Below are 17,543 nucleotides of genomic sequence, written 5' to 3' on the forward strand. Positions count from 1 at the left end.
TCTAGTAGAGTCCAAATATAAAAATATGAATTTGGAAATGAACTGAATAGATCCCCTTTAATAAATGTCCTGTAATTTAATATCGTCATCCCTAAACAAACATATGGCAGTAACTGTAAAGATAAGCTGCTGCGTGAACCAAACCTGTCACTCGCTTTTCTCCAACACTTCAGCTCAGACTCACAAAACAGTGGGAGCCTCACACACTAAGATCTGCAGCCTTTATACTGTCAGACACCATAATGTCCTCTTTCAGCTGAGCTCTCTTTGTGCGTCTCCTGTGATAAGCGCCGCTACATTTTCACCAAAGATGATGAGACTGAAGCACAGATGGCGCGAAAGCCTCCACCATGCTGTCTGCTAAGAGAAAAGAAACTTCTACTGTACTCTCCTTTGCCGTTTTTGAACGATTCACACTGTGCTGGTGCTTCCGCAATAACGCACACTCACTTTTCACAACCTAATTAAATCTGTGATGCTCAAACCCTGACTCATTTATCTCACAGATGCTTCTCTCAGCTGATGTTCTGATGTGAAGCTAAAATGAATGGTATCGTCACTAAATTTAACACTTTCCCTGTAAAATTAGCTTATCTTGCAAGTGTGATGAATGAAGCTCGAGAGCGAGCAAAGATTTGATCCCCTGCCTGCTTGTTGGAGCTTGTTAACACAAGATATGGAGTTTTTCCCCCCCTTTCTTCTCCTGCTTTCCTGAGGCAGGCTGATATAATCCCTCGTGGATAGGAAACAGCTGACCCGGTCACTGATTTCTGGAGACCCTGCTGCGTGTCTATCATGGATTAGTGGAGTTGAATTTGAATCAGAGGTGGGGAGGAGATGCAGCCGATGGGCAGAGGCGCCGTCCAGGTGTGAAAGTGCACACATTTACCGTCATGGTTTGGTTCATCTCAAAATGCATGACATTTCCTCCCTGGAGATCGTTCCATAACGAGGTCATTAGACCCCTGGACACAGCGGGAGGGAAAAACTCCGCAGTGGTGGATGCGGTTTGCTGGGCTGTTTCTATACACGGTGCATAATGTATTCACCCATTTCTGCCGGTATTAAAGCTGAAGGTCAGTTTTGTGAAATAAGAAGCAGTCGTCCTCAAAACTCAATTTCTGATTCATTTCAAGGCTGCGACAGGGGTGTTAATACAGCCTCCCAGATATTCAGAGGCCAGTTCATTTAGTACACTGCACAAGTACGCCTCTAACATTTAGCATCTCCTGGTAGGGATTTTCAGTCTCCTTGCAGCTCTGTTGAATAGTTATTTGTCTCCTTGTAACTATTTAGAATCTTTATGAATATTTTGGACCTCGCTTTGCACGTCTTTGTGGTCATTCTGCTTCTGTTTGTGCACATTGTTTTGCATCTGCTTGTAATGATCATTTGTAGTGACTGTGTGTCATTTTGCAGTTCTTATACTGTGTTTTTGCCTTTCTATCATTTTTTTTATGTCTTGTTAGTTATTCTGTATGTTTTTGAGTCTCTGAGATTGTTTTGCATCTCTGTTTAGCGATTTCATTTTTTAATAGCTGTTTTTTATTGTTATTCTACAATTGCAATGAATTTCAAACCCCTAAACCCGTATTTTATTCATAAAAAAGGACGTAGAAACTGCACAATTTTAAGAAAAAAACATTGTCTGGTTTTGAATTTGATGACTACAATTTCCAAAAAGCTGGGATAAGGCCATGTTGACCATGTGGCCTCCTCTCTACTTTTTTTAAAGTTATTTTTTAATTTTTAAAAATACTGTATTTGAATTAATTTTTTAAAATGTATTTAGCCTCTCTTCTTTTAACAACAGTCTACAAACATCAGGGAGATGAAGACACCAGTTGCTGGACTTCTGGGAGAGGAATGTTGACCCATTCTTGGCTGAGATAGGATTCTAGTTGCTCAACAGCGCTGGGTCTTCTTTGTTGTATATTTTGTTTCATGGTCCTCCAAATGTTTACAGCTGGTGAAAGGTCTGAGCTGCAGGCAGGCGAGTTCTACGAAGCCATGCTGTTATAATAGATGCGTCCTCCTCCTCCTCTGTGCAGCATGCATGTCATTTTTTGTGTTTTTACTGTTATTTTGCATGTCTTCAAAATGTGATTTTGCATATCATTGCAGTCTTTTTTGTGTTTGTGTAAAGTTATTGTGATAGTTTTGGTAGTTTTTCTTGTTTTCCTAGTGTCTCTCTTATTGTGTTGAATCCTTTTGTGTCCTTTTTTAGTCATTTTGCATCTTTGTGGTTACTTTGCGTATTTGTTTTTCTTGTGTCTCTGTAATAATATTGCTCTAATATAGCATCTCTTTCTAGTTATATAAAAAATTACAGTATAATAAGTTTAAAGCTAATAATAAATTTTCACTTCCCATCAATTAACATTAAAACTGAAGCTCCTCTATCTTGTATCTGTTGTTGCTCTGTAGTATTTTTTTGTGCCTTTTATCAGTTTTACACCTTTTTGTTTGTTTTCAGTCTCATTGGTCTGGTTTAAAATTTTCTGTCTCTTATATTGAGGTCCCTTGACATATAAAAACCTCTGCACGATATGAGCTGTTTGGTGGGCTGGTTCTCTGTACACAGTGTATAATATATTCATCCATCTCCACTTAGCATTAGAACCGAAGGTCAGTTTTCTGAAATAAGAAGCAGTGGGCCTCAAAATTCAATTTCTGCTTCATTTCCAGGCTGAGATGTTAATACAGCCTCCGATATATTCAGAGGCCAGTTCACTTTATACTTTGCACACGGCCGCCTGCTGACATGTACTGTACCCACCAGCAGCTCTGCCAGATAGCGCTCGACTTGTACTGTATGTGCTGCCAAGTAAATTAGTGAGAGGTCATTGATCACCCACAGCCTGAGATATATGCGAGAATTAATTAGACACAGAGATCTGAAAGTGAGACAGACAGGCAGGAGGACAGGAAAGAGGAAATTTGGGTGAGAAAGTAGAGCGACACCGTGAGATTAACAGTGTCTGCAGAGTGAGATGCAGTGAAAAACACAAACCGAGTGGATTTACAGCTTTTTTTTCTTTGAAGACATCCACAGCCAGACTCTTGGTGTTGTCCATCAAGCTGAGACAGTCATCCCCTCGAGTCTCTCCATGTAGCTCCTCAGGCACTCTATTATCTGAAGATTGTCCCACTATCACAATCAGGGCATCCTGTCTTACAAAGCTCAATCTGCATGACATGTAAAGGACAGCATGCTGCGGATACTGTCAGCATTGTGTCTTAATCCTGATCTGTGTGGGATTTATTCCTCTGAGACAGGTGGGGTGGTTTTTAGATTACATGCCCTTGTCATTGTTCTTCTTTTCTTCCTCTCGCTCCATCCTTAACTCTTGTTTCTGGTGTAAATGTGTGAGTTTTGTTGGGACCAGAGATCTTCCACAGACCTATTTTCCAACACGTATGTCTGATACACTCATCATCGTCCTCCACATGAAAGGATAGGCTTTTCCGCGAATCGTTAGGGCTCTGTTGTGGTCCAGCAGTCACCGTCCCGGCAGGCCCGAGTTTGTTTTCCTTCCTTTCTCCCTCTCACTCTTTATCGCCTCTCAGGCGTAGCAGTGGGCTGGTTCTGCAGATTTTTCTCCAGCTTTTCGTACCTCCAGCCGTCCCACCTGGTTGTTATTAGCTCATCAAGCCTGCAGTATTTAAAGACCATCTCAAGCCTCCACATTCTGCTAGATTGTTGCCTCCTCAGTTGTGACTTTGCTTTTTCTTTTTTCCCTGGTGAATTTCCTGGTGCTCTTATCTTCTGTGTTAAGCACATTAAGTTTACCTTTAATGAAATGTGTTGTACTGTATAAATAAAACTGCTATTGCCATAAACAGCTGGAAACTCCTCTATGAATTTTGTTCCTCAGTGAAGGGTTTTGGATAACTTCTGCAAACTTGACTCACCTGCTCTCACAAGCTGGTCTAATCCTGCTGGGGGAAGAAATACCTACCCATTACTCACCTGTTTGCCCACTCCCCCCTCACCTTTGAACTCCTCTGGCCTGCCTCCTTCCATCCTCACAATCTGCTAAAAAAATCTGACCTGATCTTCTCTCACCTGTTTAGAAGTCCCAGGTCCTGTCCTGTAAATAAACAGTTTTTCTAGTTTGTGTTGTGCTTTTGGATCCATAATTACAGGCATCATGACATCAGTATTTCTGCCTGTCTGGAAACCATCTTTGGAATCATACCTACAGAAGGAAAAGGGAAACAACTTTTCCCAAAACCCCACCTCAGTAAAATGAATTGCTCCAGTAACGTCCTCCCTCATTTAAGTCATCCTGTTAAATATGACAGCCCTGGTCAGTGAATTAAGTATGTATAGCTTTCACCTCCTCACTGATAATAACTCTGATAAAATAAGTCGCCTGTACTTAGTCCCAGAATATAATGTCCAAGCTGCTGGTGTATGACCAAGATGCCATTTTCTAGCTGTATGTGATGCATACCGGCATCATTTTAACACTCTTTTTTTAAAATCTGATCATGATCATTATGACTTTTAGTGCCTAAACATAACCTAATACCAAGAGAACAGATATATTCCACCTTAATCTTTGCTACTTTCAGCTCAGTTTCAGTACTGGGAAATGCTGAGAGGACCAGATGTGGTCAGGAGCTGGGCTTGAGATGGGTTGAGACCATTGATTTTGGCCAGATGTGGCCTAAATCCCACAACACATCTGACATCTGGCTCATATAAAGAGGACCAGTGTGCAAGCTGAGACAACCAAACTCAGCCCAGAGTCAATTTTTTTTAGTTAAAGGCAAATGTGGCCCTAAGAAAATGACTAATGATTACTAATGAGGTTTTTAGTCCCTAATTCTACAGCAAGCAAATGTACAATCAGTATCTGGCTGATACTTTCTATTAATATGCACCTTCAAGTTCCATAAAACCAAGGCGGATGGCTCTCATGGGTATTGTTATTGCTACAACTGGTGCGTCACAGATGCCAAAGGACACATAGTGTGTAATGCTGAGATGGTGAGATGCAGGCAATGATAAAATAACATTACGTGACATGCTGGGATGAGAACATGCTCAAATAACATCCTGTTTTTCAATCAACTCCTCCAATAACTCGAGTCTTTCTGGGGGAAGATGTTCTTTTTCTGTTTGCTTTTTTCTTTTCTGAAATGTAGTTTTTTGTGCGAATAGGCAGGAAGTCGAAAATGTTTCTGCCAGTCTTATGGACGCCAACAGATACTTGGAAACCAATGCTTGTGCTGGCCGATGAATGAACAAACAAGCAGTTTCTACTTGTCTTTGTTGGTGGCTCAAACTGAGTTTACTCTGGCATAAACAGCCCTCAGGAAGTTGGCATATTCTCACACTCACAAACTTTTACCTTACATCTGTTTTTACATACTTCCTGTCAGGTTTGGAAGAAGGAGGGATATAATTAAGAAACGGGCAATTCAAGGATTCGAGCAAATTGAATAGCTACTTCGACCATGAGTCACTGCTAATATCTATCTTTTAATTGTCACATGCTGCACTGCAACTAAGAAGTCCCAACGCAGCAACAACCAGAGGTGTGGACTCGAGTCACATGACTTGGACTCGAGTCAGACTCGAGTCATTAATTTTATGACTTTAGACTTGACTTGAAAAAATGTTCTAAGACTTGTGACTTGACTTGGACTTTTACACCAATGACTTGGGACTTGAATTGGACTTGAACCGGTTTACTTGAAAAGACTTGATATTTTACCCCAAATATAAAATTTAACATGCATATTATATAGAGATTGAAAATGTGACGTCATTCAGGGGTAAAACCGCAAAGGATTCTGGGAACTCGTGGCAAGAGGTACTACCGCACGCAGGCTTTCAATTGAAATCAGTCACACAGCGATAAAAAGAAACACAAAAATGTCAAGAAGCTGTTGTATGATTAACTGCAATAGCCGGTCGCATGACAGCCACGGGAAGCCGACGGGTAAAGAGATCGGTTGTTATCGGATTACGTCGTTGAAGAGAAATTGTTCCCGAAGTAACAAAGAGGCGACGGATGGCCTGGATTGCAGCCATTCAAAGACCAAATATAACGTCCCAGAACACTCCAGCTCACAGGTTAGTCTGCTCCAAGCATTTACACAAAGGTCAGTCTGCTGTTGTAGTTAACACGTCATTTTTCTTAACATAATTGGTGATATAGGTTACAAGCAAGTCTGGCGCTGAACAGAAATTGTTGCGCTATGCTCCTTTATTTATTGTGCATAAATAGTGAATTGTCCTGACACAATATTGCGTTTCGCTTCTGTTATTATGGTACATTGACAAAAACATATACTTTTATTCACAGGATAAAACAGGTTTTTTGTATCACTAATTGTCCAGTACGATTACAGATTACAGTATTATTGTCACTGCTACATTTCTGTGATGCTACCAGAAATTATTTCCACTACTAATTAATTACCGTTGAGCTCAAAGGTCCTATTAATAAACGGTTAACGAATGTGTATTTATGAAGACGATTTGTGAGACTGGTAAACTTATGATACGTACGATGGTCTTTCGTTCTACACGGTGCATTTCAAGGTCCTGTACCCATCCGTCAGTAAACTGTACCTGGGCTTGTTGCAGTGACCTGAAGTTACTAAACTTCACGAGTGTATGCACTCACTCCAAGAACTGTATGATTATAAATATGCATATAAATATGCTACGATGAAATAGCTGACTTCATCTAACTAGCAAATGTTTTCCAGGCTACGTTGGTGATGCAGTTTTTTTTAATGTGTATGATATTTTTGTCATGCGATTTTAAAGCCGGTCCTACAACCGCATCCAAGAATAACATGCAGCTTATCTCAGAACTGTCGGTGAAAATTATTCTAGGAGCTAGGTTTAATTGAGCTGCATTTTAAAGAGGTGCAATTTCACAATTTGTGTATATTTTCTAAGTTCACTATTTTGTCATGTGTTGAGAAAAACACAGATTTTAAAATTACATGGTCTAATATTTACATTTAGCATAACTGCAACATTATTTTTTCGTTTTTTTTTAAAGACTCGAAAGGACTTGAAATTCAAAATTTCAGACTTGTGACTTTACTCGGACTTTTACACCAGTGACTTGAGACTCGACTCTGACTTGCCTGACATTACTTGAGACTTGACTTGAGACTTGAGGATAAAGACTTGAGACTTACTTGAGACTTGCAAAACAATGACTTGGTCCCACCTCTGGCAACAACTGTGCCAGCCGGATTAAATAGGAAGACTGTTTCAACAATAATCTATAATCAAACAAACTGAAACAGAGCAGGCAAAAATAAGTATCGAACACATGACCAGTTTTCTAAGTAAATGTGTTTCTGAAGGTGCTATTAACATAAAATTATCACCACATGTTTGTATCAACTCAGTCAATTCATACATACAAAGAAATCAAACCATAGTTGGAGATTATGTATTCAGGAGCGGGGCCACGCCTCCAAACACGCTCCTTCCGGTTGTCATCTATATAGGCTCCCCCCAGTTCTGCAAGCTGTTCATTCTTGTTTACGTGCCCCACCCTCCTTGTTCTCAAGTCTTTAACTTCTTCACTCCTATTTAGTACATCGGGATCTGCCCGGGAGCCGTCGCCAGTCCCTTCGAGGCCTTCCCCAAACCGCAGCTCAGTTCATGTCCAAGCATTCACCTTTACCTACTAAAACGCTGTCAAATCCTAAGATGAGGACGTGGACCAAACTAGTGAAACATCCATAAATTGACAGTTATGTGCAATAATGACAAACGACACGAGGAAAAAGTATTGAGCACGTGCAGAAAGGGAGGGGCAAAAAGGCATGGAAAGTCATGATAGCAGCTGAAATCTGTCAGTAATTAGAAGGCAATCCTGCCACTTAGTGCAAATTAATATCAGCTGGTTCAGTCCCAGCTGGCCTATATAAAGGTGTCTCATTACCAAGGTGTCACACAGGAAACATCCCATGAGGAGTAAAACCAATGAGCTCTTTCAAGACCTGGCTAACCTTTTTATTGCAAGACATACGGATGGTATTGGTTGCAGAAGAGTTATAAACTACTCAAGGTTCCAGCGAGCAAAAAATGAATTAAAAAATGAATTTCACCATAAAACGGCCATGACCAGTTGTTCCCTGTAAGATTCCAGACAGAGGAGTAAAAAGAATTATCAGAAGAGTCCAAGAGCCAAGGAGCACTTGTGGAGAGCTCCAGCAAGACCTGGAATCAGCAGGTACAGTTGTTTCAAAGAAAACAATAAGTAACACACTCAGCATGGCCTGCATGCACACTCACCACACAAGACTCCATTGCTGAAGACAAAAGCATGCTGAAGTGTGTTTAAAGAACATTTAGACAATATAAACCATGTTTGGAAGTCAAAAGGCACTGCATAAGTACCATAATGACAATGAAGTTTGGCGGTAGGAACATCATAGTGTGGGGCTGTTTTCCTGGCACACTTCATGTAATTGAAGGAAGGATGAATGGAAAAATGTACAGAGACATTCTTCATACAAATCTTCTGCCATTTACCAGGACGATGAAGATGAAACGAGGGCGAATGTTTCAGCAAGACAGTGATCCCAAAAATACAGCAAAGGAAACTTGCAATTGGATTCAGAGAAAGAAAAATAAAGCCGCTATATTGGCCGAGCCGATCACCTGACCAGAATCCAATTTAAAATCCTTGGCAAGAAGTAAAGCTCAGAGTTCATAGGAGAGGCCCACAGAACCTTCAGGATTTAAAGACTGTGTGTGGAAGAATGGGTCAAAATCACACCTGAGCAGTGCATGGACTCGTTTCTCCATACAGGGCGTGTCCTGAATCTGACGTGTACTAAGTACATGTCAGTAAGCCTGGTCAATACTTTTTCCCTGTTCTCATTATTACACAGAACTTAATTTATGGACATCTATGCTTTGATTTTTTTGCATGTGTTGATTGGATGAATTATTCTCAAAATCCTGTGAGAATTTCATGTCCATAGCACCTTTAGAAATCTTCAGGTATGTATATAATATATATATATATAAATCAGGGGGTTCAGTATCTTCCAGTTCATATGAAGCTGCATTTTAATGTCATTATATTTGGTTATAATGACATTAAAACTTGGGAAATCGATCCAGTAGTTAATTTTGATGTAAATAAGCTAGCTCTTAAGGTGGACATCTTGCAACAGCCTGAATTCATTTATCTATATCTATATATATATACACACACATATATTTATTTATTTATTTTTTGGATGCCACCAACCACTCCTATAAGCACCAACAGCACCTGTTAGATGCCATGAGATGAAAATTGCATTGTTTTCCTTAATTCTAACAAACAAACAGGATAACCTGCCAAACCTTTAACATCTTAAATGTCAGGAAAGAATTCCGACATGCCACGCTATTGGTAAATGAACCAAAAACACACCGTCAAACTGTCACAATCTTGGAAGAAGATCTTGGAAGATCTTCTGCTGCACCACAAACATGTTGGTTTGGGAAGAACTGGAGCACGGAGAGGGAGAAAATCAACCTATCAAGTCCTGAGCGTTTGCATAAACTCCTTCAGGTGATGACTTCAAGAAGCTGTTTGAGAAAAATGAAGAGTTTGCAAAGCTGTTATCAAAGCAGGAGTCTGCTTTGAAGAATCTGAAATATATTTTGCTTTGCTATACTTTTTTCTTGCTTCCCACACAAACCAAAATGTGTTGTTTCATCAATTTTGGTGGATTCCAGTAAACTTCTGTGTGAGGGTTGACACTGCACTCCAAAGCATCAAACTTGAAGAAAAAAAAAAAAACTACAAACTGAAAATGCGTTAAATCTCTTTTATTCACCTTTTATCTTAATGTGGAAGAAGCTACATTTCCCAGCTTTTCCAGTGCTAATTTGCACCTCAGATTTACTTGGGCGGTGTTTGATCAGACCTTTACTGCAATAATCCCTGAAATTCATCTCAGCTTGGCTTCAAAGGCAGAAATGCTACAGGCTATTCTGCTGATTTAAACTGCATCAGAGAGCATGTATCTGAGAGGCAACGCCAGCGTGGAATCTACAAGGACACAATTAAAGGGTTCATTTTAAATGCTTAAGAATAACGAGGCAAAGACTGGTTACTTTCATCTGTAATTCCCCTTAATCGAAGAGATTGGAAGCACAAGCTGATTCCCATTCCCCACGTCATACTCAGGTACAGTAATTTATCTTTGTTTGTTAACAGAGAGGCAACAGGGTGTTCTGATGAGAAAGTAAATAAATAAAATAGAAACATCTAGAATACAACAAAATATGAAGTTATTTATGACTTAGAAGAGTTGAGAAAATAATTGAAAACATGTAATCTTTGCAGTTTAAAGGCCTATAATGCTCTGTGATTTGGTTCAGGCTCAGGCAGGGACAGCCATGTGTGTCACTCTTATGTTACAGTAAAATTTGAGTGTCCACTCTGAGTTAAAGCATGACAGAGACTGTGATGTAGAAGTTCACCCAACAAGGAAAAGACAGTCCTCTGTGATTTTAAATTGGTGTAAATTAGTGTTTTATTAGCAGCACTGTTGTGCTGTTACACGTCTTTCTGTGAACTATGTGAATTAAAAAAAAAAAATCAGTGTTACATAAGATAATTACCAAAAAGTCTTAGTTACAGTGCCTTAAAGTAAGAAGCTGTTTGCTGTCCAACAGTCCAAGCAGCTCTATCATTACATAAAGAAATTAAACAAACTGTCACATCTGAGCACGTGGGAAAAAGTGATAATGTCCATTTAAGCTTATTAATGTGAATGATGACAAAATCATGCAGCTCAGGACACAAAATTCATTCGGGTTCTAATCTAATCAGACAAAAATGAAAACATTTTGAAATACAAATTTGTGCAAATATATAAACTAAAAATAATCCACATTGTTAAAAAACCATCCAACTTAGCCTGGCTCTGTCATTCAGTGAACCTTAGTGATAGCCATTATTGACAAATAGAGAAAACTTGGAACAGTGATGAACCTCCCCAAGAGTTCCTGGCCAACCAACATTACTCCATGAGCATATCAGCTCCATGTCAGGGGGGCAGAAAAGAACACAGACCAATATCTTAAGCACTGCAGGCCTCACTTGCCTCAGTTAAGGTCAGGATTCCTGATTCAACAATGGCAAAAACACCATCTATGGGAGAGATTCAAGGCGAAAACCAATGTCGACCAAAAAGAACACACACACTCGCCTCGCGTTTGCCAACAAACATCCTGATGATCCACAACACATTTGCAACAATATTCTGTGGACTGACCCCCCTCTAATAAATTAAATAATCATTTATAAGCTTTGTTACGAACTTGCATGTCCATGTGTTTGTTTGTGCAGGTGTTGTCTTTTTATGTTAATTTAGCTGTGCCAGGGCCCTGCTCCGATTGGTGCGTGGATACACCGCCCCGACGTGACTGATTCCAGCTGGAGGACCCGCCCATTAAAAGGAGGCTGGAGTGCTACAGCGGGAGAGGTCCTCGCGTGTCTCCTCATGACCCAGCAGTATTCCTGTGGCAGCCGCTGGCTGCAGTGCGCTTAAAAGCTGTGGAAGTGGAGTGGGTAGGGGTGAGCTGCCGTTTCTTTTGATCACCCGTTTTCTCCTGTTAGTTAAGGAGGTCAGACTCTGTCTTTATTTTTGACTTTGTTTTGGTAAGGTCAGGGGTGCGGGATTTGTGTAGATTTGTTTTGTTTATTGTTTTGGCCTTGGCTCACCCTGAAGTGTTGACACTCCCGTTTTGGTTCCTTTATTTCACATTGTAAATAAATCACCTTGTATCTACCGGATTTGTTTCTTGTGGCTGCTTGGGTGTTGGGGGGGGGGAAGCGAGTGCCTCACTCATGTTATTGCCTGGCCCTAGACAGGTCGTAACAGCTTACAAATAATTTGATCAATTTGAAACATTTAAGTGTGACAAATATGTAAAAAACCAAACAAACAAACTAGGAAATTAGCAAGCGGGGAAACAGGACTATATACCACATGATTTCAACACTTTTGAATTTTTACCAGGTAGGTAGTTAAAATGCTGACATGTTTCCATTTAATGTGCCATTTAAAAATAAAACAAAAGAATGCGAGATTCACCTACCAGCTGTTCTCTGAAGAGATCCTCTTCCTTCTCTTTCAGATACACCTTCAGGCGACGGATTGCGACCTCTCTCTTCATTTCCACCGAACTCTGGAGAATAAAAAAAAAAAGCAAAACAAAACTTAAACTTACAGTTTATTAGGTGAAAAGTCAAAACTGTTACATTTATGTGACTTGCGTTGTGCCAAATATTGATTTTAAATATATTTTTAAAAGAATTAAAGATTTAATCTTTGTAACTTCAATTTAAACTGTTACACACTGACCTGCTTTAAATGCCCACTTTGCTAGCAGTAGGATAAGGTGAGTAAAAGTAAATGTAACCTAAATTTCATCAACAGCACAATTGTGCTTTTGATGAATAGGACCTGAAGCAGAGGAAGAAATGAATTGTAACTGTAACAACGAATTCATCAATACACCTGCGAGGTACATTATATATACTTTCCAGTTTTAGTAGTAGGTGGGCTAAATGTTTCTCAATTAAATTAGGCAATTCACCAATTTCTTCATCCTCTGCATTTGCTACATCTTCACACGATGGATTTTCATTATGTTCCTCAAGAGGATCATCTCCTGCATTCAAACGACTGACACACCTCTGTATCAGCTCAGGCTTGAAGTCATCCAATGAGTGAGGAGCGTGTTTTCGGTTCCTATGAGAAGCACATGTTCAACACGTTCCATGAACATTTAAATGAGCAGTAACAATCCCAGTACAGGCAAGGCATAAACAGTCCACCATGGCTATGTTTAAGCCTGTAATGCTTTCAGAGCTCATTCCTTCTTGATGTTTCAAATTTGCAAATTTTGCAAGTCCAATGCATTTTGAAATTTACTGCAACCTTTTGTAATGCAAAGAATTATTGAAGCTTTTGAGTTAACAAGCTAAAACCTTTCTAAAACACTACAATGCAACACTGAAAAGATGAATCACAAAGACTGAACAAAATCGAATTTTAAAATTTACATCTACAGACTGCAGTTTAAACTTGTAATAAGGTGTCAAATCCAAACGTGTGAGAGAAATTTCTTTTAAACTATTTAAATACCACTGTGGAAGGATGTTGAAACTCATTTTTACATGTTACACAAACTTAATGTTTTCTGTTGTTGATTGATGACAAAAGTATTTTATTTATATTCAAACATTTAAGTTAAGGAGCTGTTTTTTAATTTTTGTGTTGCACTGACTTTTAACATTGATTAGTCAACTCACTGAAAGTGTACATGTAGACAACTTACTTTTTTTTTTTTTAGCAGAAAAATGCTTTTTTGTTAAGTTCTACCGACAAACACAACGAATATTTTTTAGAGTGTACCAATGGCCAAATGCTTTGCAGCAAACTAAAGTTGACCTCTGGTGCATTTTTTCCTCTCAGCAAGCATAAACTGATTGTTGTTTCAGAGGCTCAAGGAGCAGCGGCCCCATCTCATCCTCTGTAAAGTGATTACTCTCATTCACAAACATCCATCCCTGCGCAAACACTCTGGGAAAGCAGGTCAGTGGGGGCCTTTTTTACCTGGGATAAACTCAATCTCATGTCAGAGTATCCAATTATACAGCCTTGCCAGCCTCTTTCAGAACGAGGTCACCTTAACTCCTATCTCTTCCTCATCGAGTTGAGATTGAAAGGGGGGATTTGATTGGATGATAGCAGCCGAAGCAGAAGGTGGTGGCGGTGGGGTATATTGGTAAATTATCATCAACATACCCCGTCTATCTTTTTTAGAAGGAAATGCTTAGGGGAAGGTAAGGCCAAGGGAGTAAAGCCAGCTGGAGTGTGAAGCAAAATGGAGCAGTCAGGTGGTCAGTCGAGGGGTGAGTCAGCAGATGTCTTATCGCTTTTCAGCCTGTTTTGTGCAGTTGAGGGTTTGCTTGCTGGAAGGTTTGTGTGAATAAAGATAATACGTTATGGCTTCAAACGTGTTGTGCCAGTAGTTAAAAAAAAAAAGGGTTATTTTATTATTTTCATTCTATTTTTATAATAAACAAATTTTAATTCGAAGCACTAAATGCATAAAAAGTGTAACACTTGCAGTCAGAAGATGATCTGTGGCAGTGTCTCATAAAGGATCAAAGTGTTGCGTTTTTAAAGTTACGATTTAGTATGACGATGCTCTTTATCCTCAACCATTTCTCATCTTCAGCTTCAGGTGAATGATGCAGTGGACAGTATAGTTGGGACGTTTGAAGTTTACATGGATGTCATGGGGATTTGGGGTTTTTAATGATTTCTTTGAATTGTTCTTTTTGCAGGCTGGAACGATTTCACAGCATACATACACTGAACAAAAATATAAACGCAACACCTTTGTTACTGCTCCCATTCCCCATGGGATGGACGTAGAGACCTAAAATTCATTCCAGATACACAATATAACCATCCCTCCCAGACAGTGGTCACAAATCAGTCCAAATGTGTGGTAGTGGGCACATCTGCCATATTGAGATAATCCATCCCACCTCACAGGTGTGCCACATCAGGATGCTGATCTGACATCATGAGTAGTGCACAGGTGTACCTCAGACTGCCCACAACAAAAGGCCACCCTGGAATGTGCAGTTTTGTCTCACAGCAAAATGCCACAGATGCCACAAGCAATGAGGGAGCGTGCAATTGGCATGCTGACAGCAGGAATGTCAACCAGATCTGTCGCCCGTGCATTGAATGTTCATTTCTCAACCATAAGCCGTCTCCACAGGCGTTTCAGAGAATATGGCAGCACATCCAACCGGCCTCACAACCGCAGACCTCGTGTAACCACACCAGCCCAGGACCTCCACATCCAGCAGGTTCACCTCCAAGATCGTCTGAGACCAGCCACCCAGACAGCTGCTGGAACAATTGGTTTGCACAACCAAACAATTTCTGCACAAACTGTCAGAAACCGTCTCAGGGACGCTCAACTGCATGCCCGTCGTCCTCATCGGGGTCTTGACCTGACTCCAGCTCGTCGCCGTAACAGACTTGTGTGGGCAAATGCTCACATTCGATGGCGTCTGGCACGTTGGAGAGGTGTGCGCTTCACGGATGAATCATGGTTCACATTGTTCAGGGCAGATGGCAGCTGAGAATGTCCCAGTTCTTGCATGGCCAGCATACTCACCGGACATGTCACCCATTGAGCATGTTCGGGATGTGCTTGACCGGCGTATACGACAGCGTGTACCAGTTCCCACGAATATCCAACAACCTCGCACAGCCATTGAAGTGGAGCGGACCAACATTCCACAGGCCACAATTGACAATCTGATAGACTCCATGCGACGATGTGTTGCACTGCATGAGGCAAATGGTGGTCACACCAGATACTGACCGGTTCTGGGTCCCCAGACCCCCAATAGTGCAAAAAACTGCACATTCCAGGGTGGCCTTTTGTTGTGGGCAGTCTGAGGTACACCTGTGCACTACTCATGATGTCAGATCAGCATCCTGATGTGGCACACCTGTGAGGTGGGATGGATTATCTCAATATAGCAGATGTGCCCACTACCACACATTTGGACTGATTTGTGACCACTGTTTGGGAGGGATGGTTATATTGTGTATCTGGAATGAATTTTAGGTCTCTACGTCCATCCCATGGGGAATGGGAGCAAATTAAAAATCGTTGCGTTTATATTTTTGTTCAGTGTATTAAATGACTTTAAAAAACAAGAATTGGGTGCATGAGTTTGAATTTATCTTGGATTTTCCCTATTTATACATTTAACTGTACACAGAGGGTTAAATGTATAAACACAGGGTTAGTCACACTTCCATCAGACAATTCTGGTAGCCATCAACAAGCTTCATCCATCCATCCAGCCAGCCAGCAGCCTAAGCAGAGAAGCCCAGACCTCCCACTCCCTGACCACCTCCTTGAACTTGTCTGAGGCGTTGTCATGGCGTTCCCATTCCAAAACCAGTTCTGATATGTGTTTCGGATCATTGTTCTGTTGGAATACCCGACTGTGTTCAAGTTTCAACCAGCCGGCACCACTGAGTGGAAAACAGCCTCAGAGCATAATGCTACCACCACTCCCCGTGACAGCTGGTTAAACGCTCTCACCAACACAGACCATTTTGAGTCCCAGCAGCTTCTCTGGGCAGGTCAGCGGCTACACGAAGACTCTCATCAGTAACATCAAACTATGTGATAAGAATCTTATTTTTGACCAGCATTGTATTATTTTATTATCATTATATTTAACTGAGCTGCTTTTGTGTAACAACATTTGGGATACTTGTATATATATTTTATATTTTAAATTTAATTCTTCGGTTTTGAATTTCGAATTTCTCAAAGGTCATTCAATGTTGTTTCTTTCATCTTAAGCAATGTTTAAAAGTCAGCTTTTGAAACAGTGCAAACTTTCATTTTCAGCCAGTAACTTGAACTGTTAGCACACACCTTTTTTACTAACTCACTTTTCACATCAGTGTCTCAGTCCTCACTGGCTCCAGCTAGTTCAGAACACAGTTGTCATACATTTAACTGCAATATGGACCCAAAGACTACACTCATACATACAACTGATAACTGTTTGAAAAGGTTTATTTGTAAAGGTGGAATGAGTAATCAGAGAGCCAGTATTTGACTCTAGAGGGAGTATTCACAGCTGGAGCAGAGCTGGAGTTTCTGCTGAACAGGAGAGTAGATGTTAACAGTGGGCAACTGGTATCATCTTGCAAAGTTTAATATGATTCTGATGCCTTACTTGCTGTTTTCTTGAATAGGTGATTCAGAGGGGCAGCAGGCAGACAGACGGGGGGAATTCCAGTGAGGAAATAAGAGATTCAATAGAGAGCAGGCAGGTGAGCTGCAGGTAAGTCCTTGGTTTTGTAGTTGCAGTGGCTGTTTGGCTCAGCCAAGTTAAACTGGCTGTGCTCATTAAACTTCTTGAAGTTATGCAGGTCAGTGAACTTGGAAGCGTAACACAGGCTTCGGGCAGACAACTGGAGAACAAATGAGAGCAGAGAATTACTGGATGAAACATATGAGAGCTGGAAAGTTTAAAAAAAAAAAAAAGGAGGCCTATTTACCACCGTGATGGTGGAGTGTAGCAGCACCAGCTGGTTTTTAAATATCATGAGCTGATTAGTCAATGAACTACAGGTGTGGGAGGAAAAAACACAGGAAAAGACCATTCCACCTGCAGGCTGACCTGCGAGGAAGCAGTGGCCCACATCTTCACCTGAGAGCAGGAAGTAACAAGATGGAAGAAAGCATGAGAGAGAAGACAGGGAAGGAGAAAAAAAAATACAAGCCTGCCCACATCTAAGCTGGTGCTGCATGTCACTGCTGTTCTGAATGATTATTTTAAAGTCTTTGAGCCTTAAAACAGCTGCTTTTGTGATTTGGTGCTTCATAAATTGAACTGAATTAAGTTCTAAAATCTGTTTTATTAATTTTATTATCATCTGATCGGTGTATTCTGACTGTTCCATGCTCT

At 40.5% G+C, this 17,543-nt stretch overlaps 1 protein-coding gene across 4 annotated transcripts in view; it reads left to right on the plus strand.

Moving 5' to 3' along the window:
• The first annotated feature begins 13,880 nt into the window (after positions 1–13,880).
• rnf152 (ring finger protein 152) overlaps positions 13,881–17,543 on the plus strand; it is an 86,651-nt gene continuing 82,988 nt past the window's right edge. For 3 of the 4 annotated variants that reach the window (XR_014279038.1, XM_082547503.1, XM_082547504.1), the window contains exon 1: positions 13,881–13,925. Coding sequence is in view for 2 of the 4 variants with exons in the window: in XM_082547503.1 (XP_082403629.1) it covers positions 13,898–13,925 (28 nt within the window). In the remaining 2 variants the exon portion in view is untranslated. Of the gene's footprint in view, positions 13,926–16,827; positions 16,917–17,543 lie in introns of all 4 variants that reach the window. The other variant, XM_082547505.1, reaches the window with a different exon arrangement.

The sequence above is a fragment of the Aulonocara stuartgranti genome (assembly GCF_965226115.1).
Source record: "Aulonocara stuartgranti genome assembly, chromosome: 9".
NCBI lineage: Eukaryota > Metazoa > Chordata > Actinopteri > Cichliformes > Cichlidae > Aulonocara > Aulonocara stuartgranti.